Here is a 19,677-nt window from a genome sequence, read left to right as displayed (position 1 = left end):
TTAAAAACTTTTTGTGGGATAAACAAAAATTAAATTATGTTGTATAGGTTTGATTATTAGAAATAAAATGGATTAATCGAAATAATGGCAATTATGTAGCAAATTAGAGCAAGAGTTTGATCCATATTGTTACTTATATCCCTTGTGGAGGGGGTCAGAAGTCAATTCTTTTGTGATTTTTTTTTCTTTTCTGCACTTTTGCCTTTTACTGTTTTTTCTTTTTTCAATTTTTTCAATATTTTCTTTTTCTTATTTTTTATTTTTATCTTAATTTGGTTAGTGTTTTATGCTTCTTTTGAAAAAATTAAATTATAAAAAACAACACAAAAAGGTTATTCTCAGCTCCAGCTACAGGAGAAGAAGGTGATCGCTACATCCCAGGTCTCCAAAAATAAATAAATAAATAAATAAATACATACATACATACATACATACATACATACATACCATCTTGATTCATTGGGTCCGTCTCCCTTGGAGAGAAGGTGGCCTGGCCCATGTGGTAGAACCAAGTTTAGATGCCTCCTCCAGGCCCAAGTCAGGTGAGGAAGCCCACAGCCACCTGCCTCTGCTCCAGTAGTCCTTCTCAGAGATGCCTCCAAACCGCCACCTTCTCCCCTTGCCTTCTTTTCCTGCTGCCCACATCCCCCAAACACAAGGGGCTTTGGGCCTTCTCCTACGATCCAAGATGCCAACGCCCCATGCAGACCTTCTCCCTGCCTTTGCTGCCCTGCCCCACTCATGGCCCTGTCTCTCGGGAGACTCCACCATCACTCGGGTGACCATTATCTCCCTCTTGGGACTGGGCTACCCACATCTTCCTCACTCACCCCACCCATAAGGGTTCTGAGCTAGGATTCTACAGCTTTCAAGCCACCCAAGAGGACCACTCCAGTGATGCTGCCGATCATCTGGAGAGGCTTTGCATCTTCTCGCTGCTGCTCTCGCAGCCATCGGAAGATCAGGCAAGAGTGACTGAACCAAGCACACAGCTTTGGCCGGGAGGCTTGAGCAATGTCCTTCTAGGCCTAGGAGGAGCTCAGGCAAGCAGAGGGAACGTCAGCCTTCCCAGGTAGACCAGACAGGAACCACGACCAGATCAGCTAATTCTATTTTATTGTAAGGCTACATTGACAGAATCTTGCAAGTCTGAAAGTACAATTCTCCCGCCATCTCTTTTACAGCCTGATAAGTGAGGGAGGTTCCTTTCTTTCTCTGCCCGTTATGCAGCTCTGCGCTATGCCCCCCCTTCTTTGATGATTCCCCAGCCAGCATCGACCCCAACACCACCACCACCACCACCACCTCACAAAGTCATTCCCACATACCATTAAAGGGAAAGGCAGGAGGGAGCAGTGATTACGGGCTCAGCTGGCTGGGGCTGGCTGGCTTTGGTGTGGCTGCTGGAGGGGGAGCCCCCCTGTTCAGTTCCAACTGCGCTCGCTTGGTGATGAAGGGCAGGTGGGGGTTGGGCTGGGGATCGACACTGCTGTTTTTCTGCTCTGCCTTCTGGTCCACCTCTTCCTCTTCCTCATCCTCGCTGCCCTCTGAGTCACTCCGCACATCCTTTTCCAGCTGCAAGAGAGAAACAGAGCTGTGGCCGCCCTTCGGTCCTGCTCGGCTGGAGTCCGTTGGAGGGCGGAAACCTTTGGGGGACACAGAACTGGCCTCTTCCATTGGGGATGCGTGACTTTTGTACAACCCGAGGGCCACACCAGGCGTTGCGTGGCTTGCAGGCAAGCCCAGGGCTCTTTGGGGCGAGGGGTTCACAAGTTTAAGGGGGCATGGGGGCTTAAACAACCTGCAAGGCTAAGACATCCATTTCACCTCTGGCATCTCTCCAAACCCTCAAAAATGCCACCATGGTCATCCCCCTCTCCTGAGGCTCTGGGGCTGAGGGACACAGTAGGGATCCTGCTGGACCTCAGCTGGTCTCTGGATTGTACATTTTTGGACCCATTTGGTATGATGAAAACAAAGATGGTGGCACTCCTTAGAAAATTGCAAGAGGGACCTGCAACTGAGATGCTGCAGCATGGAGCGGTTCAGTCCACCTTTTCAGCGACTCCATTCTGTTTCTTAGCAGTTTTAGTGTGCTTGCTTGGGTGTCGTGGGGGAGCAGAGGATCCCTCCCTTTAGTTATTTCCTGAAGGTATTTTGCATCTCTGCAGAGTTTCCAGTCCTTCCACACCCACCGAGCTCACCTTTTATGTGTACATGGTGCTGTTGGGACCTTACAAGCACAACACTCCTGCCTGGCTGCTGGCAATAGAAAGAGCGCTAGGATCGGTTCTCTTCACCCCACATGCCAAGCCAGGCCAGCTACGAACTTCATTGCGGTATTCCCACAGAGTGCTGGGCTGAATTAATGTCACTTGTGGTCAGCTTTATTTCTCATTGTGTTTGGATGGCAAAACTGGGTTGTGAAGACAAGAAGAAATTATTTGATTCAGCAATGCAGGTCAAGCAGCTTGTGGAAAACGTTTGGCAGAATGTTGCCTCCTTTCCGACGCCACTCGCATGTGGGTGGGTGCTGCCACGTGTGGCCTTCTCAGACATCTCGCAGGGACAGTGATAGGGGTATCCAGCCTCCTGTTGCTTCCTCAGGGCCCAAACGGGGGTGGGAGGGGTGGGGGAGCTGACCTGGGTCTCCCAAGCTCATGGGGCAGCCAAACAGATGCCTGTCCTGGCCGGGAGGGCCATCCGCGCTGAAAGGTGCCATCCTTGGACAGCCCCAGGTACACTGAAGACCAGCCTTGCACAAGCATCACCAGCCTTGCACAAGCATCAGGACGGATGATCGACAGCACAGGAACCCCCCACTGAATTTTCCTCTCCCATCCCCCCTCTTAACTGACTGCATGATCAGCATCTGGGCAGCGGGCATTTTGCAGAGCAGAGCAGAGCAAATCTCTGCCCCGCAGAGCTTACAATCTACAGTTCAGACTGGGAGAAATGAGAGGTGACAAGGAGGAGAGGCACGTGAGGCCGGGCAGAGCGAGGATCTGCAGAACCAAAGAATCGGGCATCCAGCGCGACAGCGGAGAGGAACTGAAAGTGCAGCAGGGTAAAAGGAAAGCAATTTCTGGTCTCCCCCCTTCCCAAGTGCCCGATTTCTGCCCTTACCTTGCCATGCATCAGGAACCTATAAACCATGCGAATGACCAAGGACAACCAGAAGAGATCAAGGAGGTACAGGACTATCAGAAGCGCGTTGAAGAAGTAGTAGCCGAAAAAAGTCTGGGTGAGCTCCATGGAATAGTAACACGTGTTGTAGAGAATCCTTTGGGGGTGCAAAAAGGAGGAGGAAAAGGGTTACGCTTGTATTGCTTCTCAGCACTGTTTAAGGCTGGGATAATCAATCGGGTCAGGAATTCTGGCAGGATGGTATCTATGAGGGCTTCAGAATGAGAACTAATGATCTCAATGGCGTCAGTCAACATTGTTGTTGAAATAACGGAGAATAATAGATGCTCTGCCTGGTCCAATGGCTTCTCAAGGCTTCTGGCATTCCTTAAATCAGGGCTACCCGATCGGGACTGCGCACATCTGCACAGCCACTAAGAGGCAGGAAAGGTGCAGATTCTGGTCTGTTTTCTTTTTCGCCTCCTTCTGCTGCTCAGATGCAGATACAGGCGTTTCCAGCGCTGACAGCCCTAACTTAAGAAGTCCTGTATCCCAACCTCTGCTGCAGTTGAGGGCCCAGGCTGGTCGTTACCGTTAATAAATACGGCGGAACGAGGTTTAGGCTGTAAGCTATATGCAGCAGGGACCTTTGCCTCTGCCTCACATTGTACTCTGGGGAAAATTGTGTAAGCACAGAGAGATTTGGGAAACACGGGGCACTTAAAATAAAGCATCGCTTTGCTGCAGGTTAGAGCTCCAGATGACTCATTGGCCATATCCGTCCACTTCATTCACACCAAACGAGCACAGATTGTCCTCCTTTAGGAGCCAGAATTGGGACCGGCAACTGGGTCGGTAAGCAAAGAAGTCGCTAAGTGAAACCGCCTATGCGCTTAAGATCTTCCTTCAACTTTCCTTCGCTTTACAGACCGGCGAAGGTCATCAATGTAAGGACAGGTGGCAAAGTGACTTTTTCATCACCACCGTAACTGCGAATGGTGGCGAAACAAGGCAGTTGCAAAACGAGACATTCTGTGGCCGTTTAGTCCCTCAGTCCCCCTCCCTCCCTCAACCACCGACTTTTTATTTCCCGAAAATTATCACTGCTACTCCTGCAACCTGAGGAGTTTTCCTGGCCTTGATGTCACCTCCCACTTCTGGTGGTTTGATGGGCTACATGGAGGTTCAAACTGCTACTTGTAGAGAGCAATGACAAGCTGAGGTGTCCCAAGGTGTGTGGGGGTGTCAAAAAAGTCAAGATGGCGCTGCAACTGTGCCATCAAACCCCGCCCCCCTTTCTGCATGCATTCCCGAAACGTACTTGAATGGAAAAATCACCAGGCAAGTGAACAGGAATAATGCTGTGAATATGAAAAAGAGGGTGTTGCAAGTCTTCTGCCACTTCAGGTAGTTAAACATCTTCGCGAACTGGGGAAAAAGAGAAAGAAAGAAGCAGAAATTGTTGAGCGGCTGAGGTTCCTATTGTGAAAGGACTTGACTTTCAGGATTCAGGGGTCAATTTTCTCTATGTTTAGACTGCAGCGCCCATCTTCTCTCTCCCACGAAGGATGCTGGGAATTGTAGTTTGGGGAATATGTAAATGCCCAAGAGAAACATGGCCATAGGTTAGCTTACAAGCCTGTCTTAGTCTCCAGCAGCTCAAACCTGTTCCAAACCTCCGGTGCTGAATGGAGAACAAGTGCAAAGTCATTGTTTCAGACTGAAAACTGGGCATCTGAAATATGAAACAATTCCAGCTTGAATTGCTTTGCATGCCGTTGCTATCTCTGAAGTGCTTAGGTGTGTGTTTCTCTTCCTTCAAACAAGCCTTTAAATTGGGACTATGGCACCCACAATTTAGCCAGTCTCAACACACCTGGAGGGCTACAGGAAAGAGAAGGCTGGTACAAATTCCTTTCTTGATTTATTTCCTTTTTCCAAAGAACATGAAAGAGGTTTTTTTCAAAAAGAGAAGGGGAAGAATCTGTTCTTCCTTCTTGGGGTAGAGGAGGAGTGTTCCTGAGCATTAACTTACGTGCAGGAAAACATCTTGAGGTTCGTGTATAATCATGACAACCAAACCGATACGGATGTAATTGGCGCAGTATGAGAAGCTCATCAGGAGGAGGGCGGCCCCATGGTGGACAATTTCCTTACAAAAGTCCTGCAGCAAGAGAGAGGATTCAACTGATGGATTTTGTAGCTGCTCATGGGGGCCAGACACCCCCATTATGGGGAAGGGGTTCAGAGTGGAATGTTTTGCATCTGCAGATACACCCAACTAGTGCCCTCGTTTTTCACTTTTTCTCTTCATTTGATTGATTCTGCAGTTTTAAAATTAGCCGCCCAGAGTCTCCTTGGCGACATGGGCAGCCACTTAAATCGACTGAAAGGCACAAATGCTGGTTGTGGGCCAAAAGGAGGAACCGTGTTCCCTCCTGGATCCGAATGGGGCTTCCTGACCAGCCGGACCGATCTCTTCCGCCAGAGACCACTCACCGTCCATTTGACTTGAAAAGGCGGCATGATGACCAAGGAGCAGTAGAAGGAGAACTGCGTGAGGTAGTAGCCACAGATGCTGGGCTGGAGAGGCTGCAGTGCACAAGGGGACGGGTGGAAGGAAGAGAAACGGCGTCATGCAATCCCAGCTCTCAGCTTCCCAAGCTAAGATAAAGCAGGGCTGGCTGGGGAATTCAGGGAGTTGGAGTCCACACATCTTAAAGGTCCCAGGTGTGAGAAACACTTTCGCCGAGAGCCCCTACAAGCAGGGTCTTCCCTTGACATTTCATTTCTATCTCCCTTTTCCTTTTCAGCCCCCTCCCCCCTCCCCCATTTTTGGTGCAATGCTCCAGAGAGGAAAGGGGGCCACCGGGACGGGGATGGAGGTCCGTGGCAGAGATGTGAGCGTGAGAAGAGGCCACAGCAACACAAGCGGCCAGATCTTCCACACGTGTACATTCTTGATATGTAAAGATGAATTATGAATCGGTCAAGCTGTGAGGTCAGAGCAGACCTCAAGGGATTCTCTATTCTATCTGCATGGAAAAGTTGAGCCAACCCTGATCAAACTGTCAGCTTGTGCTAGAAGTTAGAAGGAATGCTGTGACTGTACCAGATGTCAGGCAGTGGAACAGGCTGCTGGAAGCAAAGGCTGGAGGGTCTGGAAAAACATTGGATGATGCACTGAGCAGGGGCTGGACTAGACAGACTCTACGGTCCTTCCAACTCTATGATCCTATGACTTCAACCAGTAGTTTGTAACACCTCTTTGACCATAAACCACAGGGGCCAAACATTTCCTGTAGGATCTTCCTAAGACCTTTTCTAATCTTGCTTTTGGAAATTTTTGCAAATACTCTGCTCCTTCCCACCTCTCAAATTACAATTATTGTTTTGTCTGTTTTCAGCAACCATGAGCTCTTCAAAGCAATTGTCTGAGCATTTGAAAATGAGGATAATTCACTCTTGCAAAGCTCGGGAAATATGGGTGAACGGATGGATGGAGAGATAGACAGATAGATAGTTGATAGAGAGAGATAGAGTGATAGATAAGGAGAGAGGGGAGAGAAAGAGAGAGAACTAAACACCCCCAGTGAGAAATTTCATCTATGACAAACATTGCCTGAAAAACATTGTGTGGCTACAAGGAAGAATGGATTCAACAAAATATCAACATATCTTAGAAGGAACAGTCCCAAAGCCAGGGAAGGAACTGAAGCTGAAAAGAGACAGTTCAGCAAGACAATGGTCCGAACCATTTTTTTCCACTGTCTCCTGCAGAACTTTATGGTTCCGTGAAAACTTGATGGAGTGCTGTGAGGGACTAACGGCAGAAACCTTTCATTTCAGCACAGCCAATTTTCTATCACTAGAGCTTTGAGCAAGGTGTTGGGGGAGCGTATTGAATGGCCACCTTGGTCCCTAAACCTAAATATCACTGAAAATATTGGGGGAGACCTTAAACATGCAATGCAGGCGAGCAGATTGAAAAATTTTTCTCAGCTAGGAGAGTTCTGAAAGGAACAGTAGGAAAATTCCAAACCAGGAAGAAAGTCCTGGTGCAAAGAGCATCCAAAATTCTACATCTACCACATTCACCATTTTCTTACTCTGAATCTGTACACAACTGCTCAGAAATAGTAAACAGGCATCCACATTTGCAGAAAGGTGTGGTATTCAACTTCGTACCATGTAGAACCTGTTTCAGCTGTTGTACTCTTAGGGATTCACTGACATGTATAAACTTTTGCATACAACTCTAGGTTCAGGGTGGCTGGTATACACTAATTTTCATCGCTCCCCCTCCTGACCACACCATCCCATGGTTTTGCCCCGGACAACGTGTGCCTGTTATGCTTGCACTTGTTCTCATGTGGTATTCCTTATAACTGTTTAATCACTCAGGAGTGTTTCTTTGTAGCTGTAAGAAATGGAAATAATTGAATTTTTAAGGCTTGAATAAATGCTATGAATGGAAAGGCAGGATGCATTGCAGTTTCATGCCATTTTTGCAAAGGGGGATGCTAGTTGATTAACAATTTCCATCGAAATGTTCCTTCAAATGTCTCCCTGACTCCTTACCTGCTGCGGGTACCCAACCCAACATTGGCGGAGATCCCAGAACCAGGGTTTCTGCAAGAAGACACAACGTATTAGGGATCACATCATACCAGACCACCAACACTTCCCTGGAGCTCCCTTTTAAGGGGATGATGGGAGGGAAAGGAGACCACTGCTTGAAAAAGCAACTGTGATCACTAAAAGGTTTGAAAGAGGATGAACAATGGAGACTTTCCTGCACTCCCAACGTTTTCTAACCCAAAAGGGAAGCACGAAATGTTGGGGGCCGGGAGGCAGAGGAAGAGTCACCAGCTGCATTACACGCGGCAAACTCTCTTGTTTGACAACAACCAACGAAAGTGGGGAAAGAGCTGGAACTCACATCGTAAAGGACGGCCAACCCCGTGCAGAAGGAAATAACACAGTAGATGCCTCTCCAGCTAGAAAACAATCAGAAAAACCCATAAGGGCATATTGGACAACAAGCCGGGAGATCCAGGGATTGCAGAGCTAGAAGGGAACGCAAAGGTCATCTAGTCCTGCTGACTGGGTGCAAGACATTCCCTGCTCCAACGGCCCTCACTTCCACCTTCTGAAGGAGGGAAGAAGTTTTCCAATGCTTAGCTTTTCTTGTACTTGAGCCGCTTGGTTCAAATTCTGACCTCTAGAACAATCCAAAATTCCTCTCCTCTTCCCTGAATCTGATTGTTACATAAACACTGAAAATGAAGATTTCGTCAACTCCTGGTGAAGTCATGGAGGTTTCTACGGATTTTCATTTTTTGGCTAGCACTGCTCTTTTCTCGGATACTTTCCCATTTCCACTCTAGCCCACAGACCTGGGATTTCTTCCCATCCAAGTATTAACCAGGTTTGACCCTGTTTACCTTCCAAATGAGAACCCAATCCCACATCCTAACAGGGCTAGACACCTGGTTCAGTTGGGGATCACACATGGGGCACTGGGGATACGGGGGGTGGATTCTTCAGCAGTTGCAGTAGGAGACACGCCTGTCCGTCCACAAACTGCCCGCCCTCCTTGGCACGGCCAGTCACAAACCACCCACCAGATGGGCTCTCTAACAACCCAATGGGGCCCTCAACTGCTTGGGGGGCCAAAGGCACTGCTGCACATATTATAACACTTCCCTTTGCATCACACAAACCTCCTTCTGGAATCGTTCACAATCTTCTTGGAGGGTCCGATGGGACAGACATCCTGCTGGGCACTAAGTGGTGCACCGCTGCCCACGGGCTGCACGTTGACCCCCCTGCCCCAACAGCTCCCACTCACCTGGCTTCAGAGAATTTCTTCGTCAAGCTGGGCCGGTCCTGATTCAGGCGGCATCGAAACCACCTCTCTACCTGCCTTGGCTGGAGGTCGCACTGCTTGGCCAAGCTGCTGACCTCCTCCTGGAACGCAGGACGCAGAAGCAGGTCAGAGGAGCTATAGATCCGACCCCGAGACCCCCTTGCTGGGATAAGGCACAGCCGCCATTTTTAAAAAGGGAAACTGAAGCAGAAACTCACCTTTTGGGGACGTTTCCTCCGCTTCCTGTAAAAGGCTTCCAGGATGGGGTTTGGAGAAGGTTTCCGCCGCACCTTTTCTCGCAGGCCCAGTTTTCTGCTCAGGGGCGCGCCGATGTTCCTGGGAAAGGGAACGGCTGGGGTCAGACGAACGCTGGCTAACGTTAGCCGGCCCTTGGCTTCCTCGTTTCACGCTCCGCTCAGGAACAGGCACGTGAAACCAAAGCAAGGAAAACAAGGCTCCTGAGCATCACCTGCTTGTCAAAAAAATTGGTGAACTATAATAAGGAATACAACGGCTGCGACAGAATAAAGTAGTATTTAAATAATAGTGATTAAGATCACACTTAAGGGAGTATAATGTGAACATAGCAGGAGCTCAGTCCCTTAACATATTATTCTGTATTCTCTATTCTGTATTCTGAATTAAATCTAGAACATACACAAACATATTGCTCTGTCTTCTCATTTTTACAGTATAAACACATTCAAAAATGGATAAGGAATATATTTCTTGAATGCATTCTTTAATATCGGGAGTGAGATTAACCCTAGCAAGACTGAGTAGCTTTGGGTTCTGGGTCCCCCTGGTTCCGGCCATTCTCCGTCTCTTGTTCTGGACAGGGCTGCACTGCCCCAAACAGGACCAGTGAGCAATTTGCGGGTCCTCCCGGACTTGTGGCTCCTGTCAAGGAACTGGTAGCAGCCAAGACTGGGGGGGGGCTTGACCAAGTTTCACATTGTGCCCCAATTGTGCCCTTTCTGGACTAGGAGGTGATTAGGATCAATAAGGAATGTCAGGAATGATGATGACGATGATGATGTCATTTTCAATTTCCCTTGCTTCTCGTTATTGTCAAATTCAGTTTGTGAAAAATGGATGCGAAAAGCGAGGTATAAAAAAGGGACCGTCCACTGTTTCAAGAGACGTTAGGCTTTTGGGTGGGGAGGGAAGGAAAGCTCCCTCCAAACAGTTTCCGTTGGCCAAGAGCTTGCCTTTCGAAGAACAAACGGAGGGCGACCAGCAGGACAGCGATGGGGAGACCGAGCAGGAGGTGTCGGGGTTGGGGATAGTGGACGTCCTCCGTCTCCTGCATGTCCTCCCAGGTGAACCCTGGAGGTAGCCAGTACTCCTGTCTCCAAAGCCACCGCGTGAGCTGCGCCATCTCCCTGGGGAGGAGAGAAAAAGGCAGGGGGTGAGATGGGGCGCTGCAGGAGTGTTTACGGAAGGAGGGTCCTCTCTCAGCCCTTCCAGCCGCGGCTCAGGGGAGCAGCGCTCCTCCATCTTCCTCACCTCCCACCAGCCCTTGGAGGTAGGCCAGGTCAGGGAACAGACCGCGCAAGGACTACTGGACTCTTCTGTGACCAAGTGTCACAACATAATCTTAAAATCCTGCCAGAGTTTCCCTCGGCCCCCTCTTCTACCAAAGAGAATCACGGCAGAATTATCTTGTTTCTTAACCTTTATTGATTTTCAATAAACAATGAAACATAAGAAAACAGAAAAAACAAAGAGAGAAAAGTTTAGAAAAAAGAAGTTAAACGTGCAGAAAAGGAAAAGAAAAAGAGAGAAAGAATAGGTGAGTTCCCACTTTCTCTGTTGCAGATACAAATATTGAATACATACCGCTTTTACTCTAAGAATAGAGCCAATATAAAGTACTTCTCTAATCCGAATAATTATCAAATCCCCAAATCAACATGGCACTACGGCATAATGCCGAGCAAAAAGGAAGAACAAAAGCGATTTCAAAATAGAAACAAGGCTACCCCCCCCCCCATTTTTTAATCTCAATATACTATGTCACCTTCTCCGCCACTGCCATTATTTTCCAGCCGTAAATATCTGCGTGTTTTGACCTCTGGGTGCGTAGCAAAAGCTCAGTAGTGTTACTATCTACCATCCTCCCTTCCCAAAGGCAATAGGAAGCACTTCCATCTCACTCGTATTTCCCACCCACACTAACATCCGCTTACACAGTCCTAGCAACTTTTTCACTCAGTCCGAATCAACAAGAAACCCCTCTAACCACTCTCAGGGGTCGCAGTCTATATTCCTCTTTCCTGCTATTAAAGAACAGTAATCCTGACCGCATCGTCAGACAATCCTGGTCCCAGGAAGTTACCATTAATCTGTCAGAAGCCACAGCCTATGTTTTAACCATGATCAAACAGGTTTACTTTGTACACTTTCTGTTTACTTTTAAGAAAGTGGTCATACCTTCATCCTAGCACGTACTACCCCACAGATTGAGTCTTTATTTTTTTCTGCTTAGCTGATTCTTTCAGGAGCAACTTCAGTACGCTCTCTTTATCTTTCAGTAATTTAAGACCTTCCTTTTGGAGATCCAAAATAATGTCAACATTAGACTGATCCAAGTTCTCTTCTCTTTGAAAGAGTTAACTCTTTGAACCTAGCAAACAGCGCCCACAAGTTGAATCTTTACTATTTTCTCCTCGTCTTCTTCTCTCAGGAACCACTTCAAGAAGTTCTCTTTATCTCTCAGTGATTTAAAACGTTCATTTTGTAAATCCAAAACAATGTCATCATTGGGCTGATCCAAAATAACTGAAAGTCCAAAATAAGATTCTTTTTCTTTAAAGTCCAGTAAAATAGCCATCTCTCTTTCTTCTTCCATATCTGTATTATCCATATTGTTCTCCAAGATACCCAACTTATGTCCAACTTGCCTCACATCAACAGCAGCCTCATTGAATTTCACATTGAGTTTCTTGTTCAAATTATCAAATTTATCCTCCAGGACTGAATTATTTTTTCTGCAAAGTTTTGAAACCTAATCTTGAAAAACTCATCCCTGCGGTTTGCCCTCTTAGTAGCCATGGGCACTAGCGCTCTCTTGTGTCTGAAATACAAATTACGTTCCAAAGTAAGTAAAGAGTGAAAGGGAGAAAGTCCCTTTATTTTATTTAACGTTCCTCTCCAATCAGCAACAATTAAGTAAGAAAACAAAGCAGAGTTCACACACTTCCCATGTCCACATTCCAGTGTCACAAACCAAGTGCAGATTTGCCAGGAAAAATAATAAAAAAGAATTTCTTTTCTCTTGCTTCTTACACATTTATAAAAAATCCAAGCTTTTGCCTTTTTTGCTGAATATACAAAACTATTTATCCTAATCAAGGGTAAGTGCAAACGTCTGGGGGTTTTTTCGGCTTCGTTGCAGCTTGGAACTTGAAGGTAACCCCACCTCCCAGCTGGTCACTCACCAGTCGATCCCAAAAGTCTCCATTTCGAGGTCTTCTGGCTGTGAAAAGCGGTCCGGAGGTCATATGGGATGATTTCTGGGATTTCCCTTGGATCCGGAGAATTCGTCAAGCTCCAGGAAGCCTGCTTGAGCCTAAAACTTCTGTGACAACGACCCTCCGCTTGAAAAGGAGAGCCTAGCGTGCAGCCATTTCTCACCGGAAGCTCCAAAAGGGAGAATTATCTTGAGTTTCTTTCTCATCTGCTCTTCCTTCCCAGGGCTAAAGTCCTTGACAGCCAGGCACTCCTCCTTCAAGATTATCTCCAGACTCCTCCATACCTCCCTACATTCAAGCCCAGGTTAGGACCCCCTCGTGGTGTAGAGTTTCCAACTCCCAGGATCCTCAGCATGCTGGGAATGAAACTCCATGCATTGAGAGGGTATCAGGATGGGGAAGACGAGACTGGGTTAGACAGAGAAGACGGCAATGTTTATAATGCCCTCTCCCTGGTTAAATCCTGTCCATAGGACTGGACAGTTGCATACCAAAAATCCTTTCTAGGGAATCTCCCGCCTCCCCACCAAAAAAGGAATTCAGCTTTATGAGAAGCAAAACGTTGGGTGAGAGATGCTAGAGGTCTTTTTTTTTATATAGTAACTTTTATTAAAAGCTTAGATACAACAATAAACATTAAGACAAATTAAAAGAAAAAGAAAAAAGACCCTAAGAAAGCAACTTCCCACCCTCATCATCAGTCTAAATAAATTTGTGATCTCTTCACCCCCTCTTCATTAACAGATAAAAAACTCTGCATCCCAGAACTCATCTCTTAACTATAGGCAAATCCAGTAAGTAACGTCTGCTCCAATCCAGGTGTCAGCAAGAAGTCCAAACAGAGCCCTAAATTCACAGCATTAATTAACATACCTAAAACTCCACGTTCCACCTCTCAGCTCTTAGCTGTAAGCAAAGCCACATTTAAAGGGCATAAAGTGGTCCCGTATCTACGGGAAACAAAAACACTGAAGTCTGACGTGACAAAGAGGGGCCATTTCTCATTCACAAATATCCCTTTTTCTAGCATAACTGTAGGGAAAAAAGCTTAAACACCCTGTTAAGTCTAAGCAAACCCAATACAGAACATTTTCCCACTCCAAGTGCCAACAGTTCCAAAGAGATCCACCCCAAAGAGCAACATATCCCATTCAAATAAACGTTCTGTATCTCAACCCTTAACTATAAGCAAATCCACATTTAGCACATATGAAGTAATCCCAGTATCCCAATAGAAACAAAAGGCTAAAATTTAATGTAACATGGAGGGATAATTTCTCCTTTAAGAAGAACAAGTTCACCAAAAGAGAGAGAGAGAGAGAGAGTGAGCGAGTTTGGTGTTGAAGAGGCAGTTTGGAGTAGTGGTTAAGGTGCTGGCCTAGAAACCAGGAGATGGAGGGTTCTAGTCCCACCTGAGGCTTAAAAAATGGGCTGGTTGATTTGGGCCAGTCCCTCTCTCTCAGCCCAACCCACCTCACAGGGTTGTTGTTGTGGGGAAAATAGGAGGAGGAAGCAGTATTAGGTATGGGGAAAAAAGGCGAGATAAATATCTAAAAAAACCATAAAACCTTCCAGACTTTAAGTAAAAAGACAGTTAAATACAGATTAGGTAAAGTAACTATAGGGGGAAAAAGTATAAACACCATGTTACATGTAAGCAAATCCATCATTTTTCCAGTCCAGATATTAACAAATCCAAAAAGAAGCATCTCCCATTTTGTTGTTGTTGTTCAGTCATTAAGTCGTGTCCAACTCTTTGTGACCCCATGAACCGCATCGCGCCAGGCCTTCCTGCCCTTCGCTGACTCCCGGAGTTTGCTCAATTTCATGTTCATTGCTTCAGTGATGCTATCTACCCATCTCATCCTCTGTCTTCCCCTTCTCCTTTTGCCTTCAATTTTTCCCAGCATCAGGGTCTTTTCCAAGGCGTCCTCTCTTCGCATTAGGTGGCCAAAGTATCTGAGCTTGAAGTTCAGTATCAATCCTTCCAATGCGCAGTCAGGGTTGATTTCCTTTAAGATTGACTGGTTTGACCTCCTAGCAATCCAGGGGACTCTTAAGAGTCTTCTCCAGCACCACAGTTCAAAGACATCAATTCTTCGGCGCTCAGCCTTCTTTATGGTCCAGCTCTCACAGCCATACGTTGCTACTGGAAAAACCATAGCTCTGATTATGCAAATCTTCGTCAGCAAGGTGACGTCTCTGCTTTTTAATAATGCTGTCTAGGTTTGCCATAGCTTTCCTCCCAAGGAGCAAGCATCTTTTAATTTCATGGCTGCAGTCTCCGTCTGAAGTGATCTTGGAGCCCGAATAAATGAAGTCTGTTACTGCTCCCATTTCTACCCCTTCTATTTGCCAGGAATTGATGGGTCCAGATGCCATGATCTTAGTTTTTTTAATGTTGAGTTTCAAGCCAGCTTTCGCACTCTCCTCTTTCACCCTCATCAAGAGGCTCTTTAGTTCTTCTTCACTTTCTGCCATTAGGGTGGTATCGTCTGCATATCTGAGGTTGTTGATGATTCTCCCTGCAATCTTAATTCCGGCTTGTGATTCTTCCAGCCCGGCATTTCTCTTGATCTACTCTGCATATAAGTTAAATAAGCAGGGTGACAGTATACAGCCTCTTGGCCTGCATACAAATTTCTCAGGAGACGGGTAAGGTGGTCTGGTACTCCCATCTCTTTAAGAATTGCCAGAGTTTGTTGTAATCCACACAATCGAAGGCTTTTGCATAGTCAATGAAGCAGAAGTAGATGTTTTTCTGGAACTCTCGTGCTTTCTCCATGATCCAGCGAATGTTGGCAATTTGATCTCTAGTTCCTCTGCCTCTTCGAAACCCAGCTTGTACATCCGGTAGTTCTCGGTTCATGTATTGTTGAAGCCTAGCTTGTAGGATTTTGAGCATAACCTTGCTACCATGTGAAATGAGTGCAATTGTGCGATAGTTTGAGCATTCTTTGGCACTGCCCTTCTTTGGAATTGGAACGTAAATTGACCTTTTCCAATCCCACGACCATTGTTGTGTTTTCCAAACTTGCTGGCATACTGAGTGCAGCCCTTTAACAGCATCATCTTTTAGTATTTTAAATATCTCAGCTGGAATACTGTCATCTCCACTAGCTTTGTTGTTAGTAATGCTTCCTAAGGCCCACTTGACTTTACTCTCTAGGATGTCCTGGTCTTGTTTTTGCTGTCTGTATAGAGCTTCTCCATCTTTGGCTGCAAAGTGTATAATCAATCTGGTTTCGGTACTGACCATCTGGTGATTTCCATGTGTAGAGTCATCTCTTGTGCTGTTGGAAAAGAGTGTTTGCTGTGACCAGCTTGTTCTCTTGACAGAACTCTATTAGCCTTTGCCCTGCTTCATTTTGTACTCCAAGGCCAAACTTGCCCGTTATTCCGGTTACTCCTTGACTTCCTACTTTAGTATTCCAATCCCCTGTGATGAAAAGGACATCTTTTTTTGGTGCTAGTTCTAGAAGGTGTTGTAGGTCTTCATAGAACCGGTCAACTTCAGCTTCTTCGGCATCAGTGGTTGGGGCACAGACGTGGATGACTGTGATACTGAATGGTTTGCCTTGGATTCGCACTGAGATCATTCTGTCGTTTTTGAGGTTACTGCCCCCGTTACTGCCTTTGCCACTCTCTTATTGACTATGGGTGCAACTCCATTTCTTCTAAGGGTTTCTTGCCCACAGTAGTAGATACAATGGTCACCCGAATTAAATTCACCCATTCCCGTCCATTTCAGTTCACTGATTCCCAAGATGTTGATGTTCAGTCTCGTCATCTCATGTCTGACCACATCCAGCTTGCCTTGGTTCATAGATCTTACATTCCAGGTTCCTATGCAATATTGTTCTTCGCAGCATCGGACCTTCTTTTCGCTTCCAGATACGTCCACAGCTGAACGTCCTTTCGGCTTTGGCCCAGCCGCTTCACTCTTTCTGGAGCTACTCGGAATTGCCCTCCGCTCTTCCCCAGGAGCATGTTGGGCACCTTCCGACCTGAGGGGCTCGTCTTCCGGCGTCATATATTTTAGCCTTTTGACATCGTCCATGGGGTTTTCTTGGCAAGGATCCTGGAGTGGGTTGCCATTCCCTTCTCCAGTGGACCACATATTCTCCACTGAGTTATGCAAGCCCCTTCGCCACGACAAGGCAGGGATCCACGAAGGGGATCTCCCATTTTAGCCCTGGTCAAATGGACCGATTTTGTGTTCCTTCCTATTGCACCAAAGAATCTTGCTCTTTCATCCAGTCAGATGATGGATGATCCTTGTTTCAAAGTTCTTCAGTATTTTATGCAGCCTCTTTTGTAAGTCCAGCAAAAAGAAATTGTTCCAACTGCTCCCTGGGATTCTCATTTTTATTTCCTTCTTAATTTTTAAAGCCTCACCCAATTTTTTTCTTTATAGCCGATGACACGTTCTTACGCAAATTCTGGTTCATGTTGTTCTCAGGTGGATTTTGTCGTGCACCATTTTCTGCAACTTCTTCTGGGAAGAACAGCCTGTTCTCAAAAAGACTCCACATGGCTGATAAAACTGCACAACTGGCTGAGGCACCAGGTGGGGGGCGGGGGGGGCGTGCTATTAGCTCTGCTCCTGCCCACCTTCCCTGGCCGGATTTCAGGCTGTAACTCAACGGTCACCCAGAGAGCAAAGTCTGTCTCCAAAAGAGGGGCGGGACGATTGAAAGCAGCCCGGAGCCCCATCTGGGCCCTCCAGGGCACATCAGGCTGCCCCTGGGGCACAGCCGGTGGGGGCAAGACTGCCCTTCGTGGGCGCCCCTTGGCCCAATGCCGCACACTGCCCTCGGGAGCCTCATGCCCACTGGAAAACCAGCCCGGAGGAAGGCAGGGCGGGAGGGAGGGAGGGGAGGGCCTCTGTGTCCTCCCAGCTCCAGCCCCCCACCCAGATGCTGCAGGCCACCCCAGCGTTTCCCTCCGCTCCCACTGACTGGCCAGCTCAGCCACTTCCCACCAGCCGCCCCTCCAAGAACTGCGGGCCTCTGCAGGACCGTCTGGGCGATCTCGGGGAGACTCCGCTGCCACCACCGAGGGAACCTGCTGGCTGAACTGACCCCCGCCCGGGTTCACACGGCGCCTGAACCTGAACCTCCTTCCCCCGGTTATTTCAATCCGCCCCACTCGGTCCAGCCGAAGGGGCAGGGTGCAGACCCCACCGGTCAAGGAATTTCAATTGGTGGGGTCTAGGCAGAGAGCCTTTTCTGCTGTGGCTCCCGCCCTATGGAACATCTTGGCTCCCGAGGTCCGGTGTGCCCCCTCCCTCATGGCCTTCAGGAAAGGGGTTAAGTCCTGGCTTTGCCAGAAGGCCTGGGGGCCGGATGGGGGCTCCCATCTCTGGAGATGGCTGGTGGGGTGATGGTTGGCCCCCACAGCATCTTGAAAGTTTTAGTGCTAAAATTTATAGGGGGGGGTTAGGACATTTTTAATGCATGTTTCTATTGTAATTATTTATGGATTTTAGCCATTGTTGGAGGGATTGGTGTTTCTTCCTTTTTCATTATTCTGAGCTGCCCAGAGTCACCTGTTGGGGGAGATGGGGTGCATACAAGTTTAATAATACATAAATAAAAAGTAAATAAACGAGCCCGACCGGGGCGACCCACCGCCGGCTCCGCTCCGCCCCGCCCCTCCACAAGAGCCCGAAGCCGACGAAGAGGCACAGCTCAGCCCGGGACGGCAACGCTCCTTCGGCGCTTGGCTGCCTCTGCCCCCCGCGCTGGGGGCACGCGGCAGGGTCTTCCCCCCAGACGCACACCGCTGATGCCCCCCAGAAGGCCGCCCAGCGCCCACTCCCGCGCTGCCACACCTCTTCCCCATCACCCCCAGCCGGCCCTCCGGGAAGGCGGCGCTGGAAGTTGGAGCTCCACACGGGAGGAGGGTGCCGGGCTGGGGGATTCATCTCTCCCCCCCCCGTTTCTGACCCCAAAAGCGAGAGGCTCCTGGCCCTTTGCCCCCGGCCTCGTGGCCTCAGGCAGCGCCCCCACGTGCCCAGGAGGAAGAGGGACCGGCCTCTCCAGGGGGCCCGGACTGATGCCCTCCGGTGTGCCCAAATGGCGCCCGCCCGCCCGCTCCATCCCTCCGTCACAACACCAGACCTGCCGCCGTCCCCGCCGCCTCTCCTCGGACTGCTCGTTGGCCGGCAGTGGCCAGGGAGGGAGACGGGTGGCCTTGGGCGGGTGGAGCTCAGCAGGGGCGGGCTATGGCGGGGCCGAACCGGGTCTGCCTCTGACCGTGGGCAGAGCACCAAGAAGCTCCACAGGGCGGGGGGCGCATTCTGCAAAATGGGGCTCAGACATCCGTGGCCTCTGAGAGCGTGCAGAGGGTGAAAGGCAACAGTAAGAATAGAGAGGTGTTGGAGGGAGCTTTGTCTCACCTGACGGAGACAGTGCTCCTGAGCGTGTGCAGAGGCCTCCTCATTCCATTTCCCCCGGGAGAAGACAGGGTCCCCCCATCCCACAGCAAGTCAGGTGGGTGGGGCCCTGAGGCCACTCCCCCTGGCACAAAACATGCACACACACACAAACACACAGAGCAGAACCTTTTGCCTTTTCCAGGCCCAAAAAGAGTCAGTACACAATGTGCTTCATCGATCACAGAAAAGCCTCGGATCATGTTGATCGTGTCACATCGTGGAATGTGCTTAGAAAATGGGAATCGCAGAAGGTCTCCGGGTCTCACTGCAAAATCCGCTGCCAGGCCAGGAGCCCCAGAACGGGCAGGACACGGCAAAAGAGACGGCTCCGGGCTGGCGAAGGGGGGCGACGAGGCTGCACCCTCTCCCCGGATCTCCCCAGCCTCCGGGCGGAAGGTGCGTTCGGGGAAGGTGGGTGGGGAGAAGGCGAGCCTGGCCTTGGAACTGGAGGACAACCTGCGTCGTGCTGGTGGCAGGAACCCAAAAATGCAAAGGGTCCGCCAGCCCTAGGACGAAAAGTGAGGGAGCCAGGTGAAAATATGGGACTAAAATCAAATATGAAGGCGAAGGACAAAAGGAGCAGCAGCCAGCCTGAGAACTGGGAACCAGGATATGGAAGCGGTGGAGAATTTCTGCCTTTAGCATCAACCATCGACATCAAGGAACCAGCCGTCGAGAAATCCTCGGCGGAGCAGCCGCGCAGGCCTTGGAAAAGAGATCCAGATGGCCGGATGCGCCTGTGCCTGCAAAGACCAGAGTTG

General features: G+C 48.6%; 1 protein-coding gene across 5 annotated transcripts; it reads right to left on the bottom strand.

Moving 5' to 3' along the window:
* Positions 1-1,101: 1,101 nt before the first annotated feature.
* On the bottom strand, positions 1,102-18,656 carry LOC148214855 (ceramide synthase 4-like). 5 transcript variants are annotated; one of them, XR_015797339.1, is made up of 12 exons: positions 16,873-17,453; positions 10,210-10,383; positions 9,217-9,334; positions 8,981-9,099; positions 8,069-8,126; positions 7,708-7,758; positions 5,626-5,718; positions 5,162-5,290; positions 4,448-4,554; positions 3,127-3,283; positions 2,205-2,416; positions 1,455-1,575 (listed from the first exon to the last, which is right to left on the bottom strand). XR_015797339.1 is itself a non-coding variant. In XM_088147427.1 (11 exons), exons 2-11 carry the CDS (start codon positions 10,377-10,379, stop codon positions 1,360-1,362), a joined length of 1,218 nt encoding a protein of 405 aa, XP_088003553.1. In that variant the 5' UTR covers positions 10,380-10,383; positions 18,600-18,656; the 3' UTR covers positions 1,102-1,359. The 5 variants fall into 5 exon arrangements, 4 of the variants coding, with proteins under 4 accessions (XP_088003553.1, XP_088003550.1, XP_088003551.1 ...); XM_088147427.1 differs by lacking the exons at positions 2,205-2,416; positions 16,873-17,453 and adding an exon at positions 18,600-18,656 and having other exon boundaries at positions 1,102-1,575; XM_088147424.1 differs by lacking the exon at positions 2,205-2,416 and having other exon boundaries at positions 1,102-1,575; positions 16,873-17,440.
* Between the last annotated feature and the right edge of the window lie 1,021 nt (positions 18,657-19,677).

Source organism: Python bivittatus, unplaced genomic scaffold (assembly GCF_059951505.1).
Source record: "Python bivittatus isolate LINGU-HERP-01145 unplaced genomic scaffold, Pbiv_v1 ctg000500_np1212, whole genome shotgun sequence".
NCBI lineage: Eukaryota > Metazoa > Chordata > Lepidosauria > Squamata > Pythonidae > Python > Python bivittatus.
Note: the sequence above shows the minus strand (reverse complement) of the source record. Positions and strands in the feature narration are given on the sequence as shown.

Bases quoted from the DNA above. Each gene is read 5' to 3' on its own strand.
- LOC148214855 (XM_088147424.1), bottom strand. From the start codon at position 17,009: ATGTGGAGTCTTTTTGAGAACAGGCTGTTCTTCCCAGAAGAAGTTGCA. The intron at 10,384-16,872 runs GTGAGGCTTTAA...TCTCCTCCCCAG, and splicing joins GCTATAAAGAAAAAAATTGG to GGAGATGGCGCAGCTCACGC. The intron at 4,555-5,161 runs GTAAGTTAATGC...CTTTTTCCCCAG, and splicing joins CTCAAGATGTTTTCCTGCAC to TTCGCGAAGATGTTTAACTA.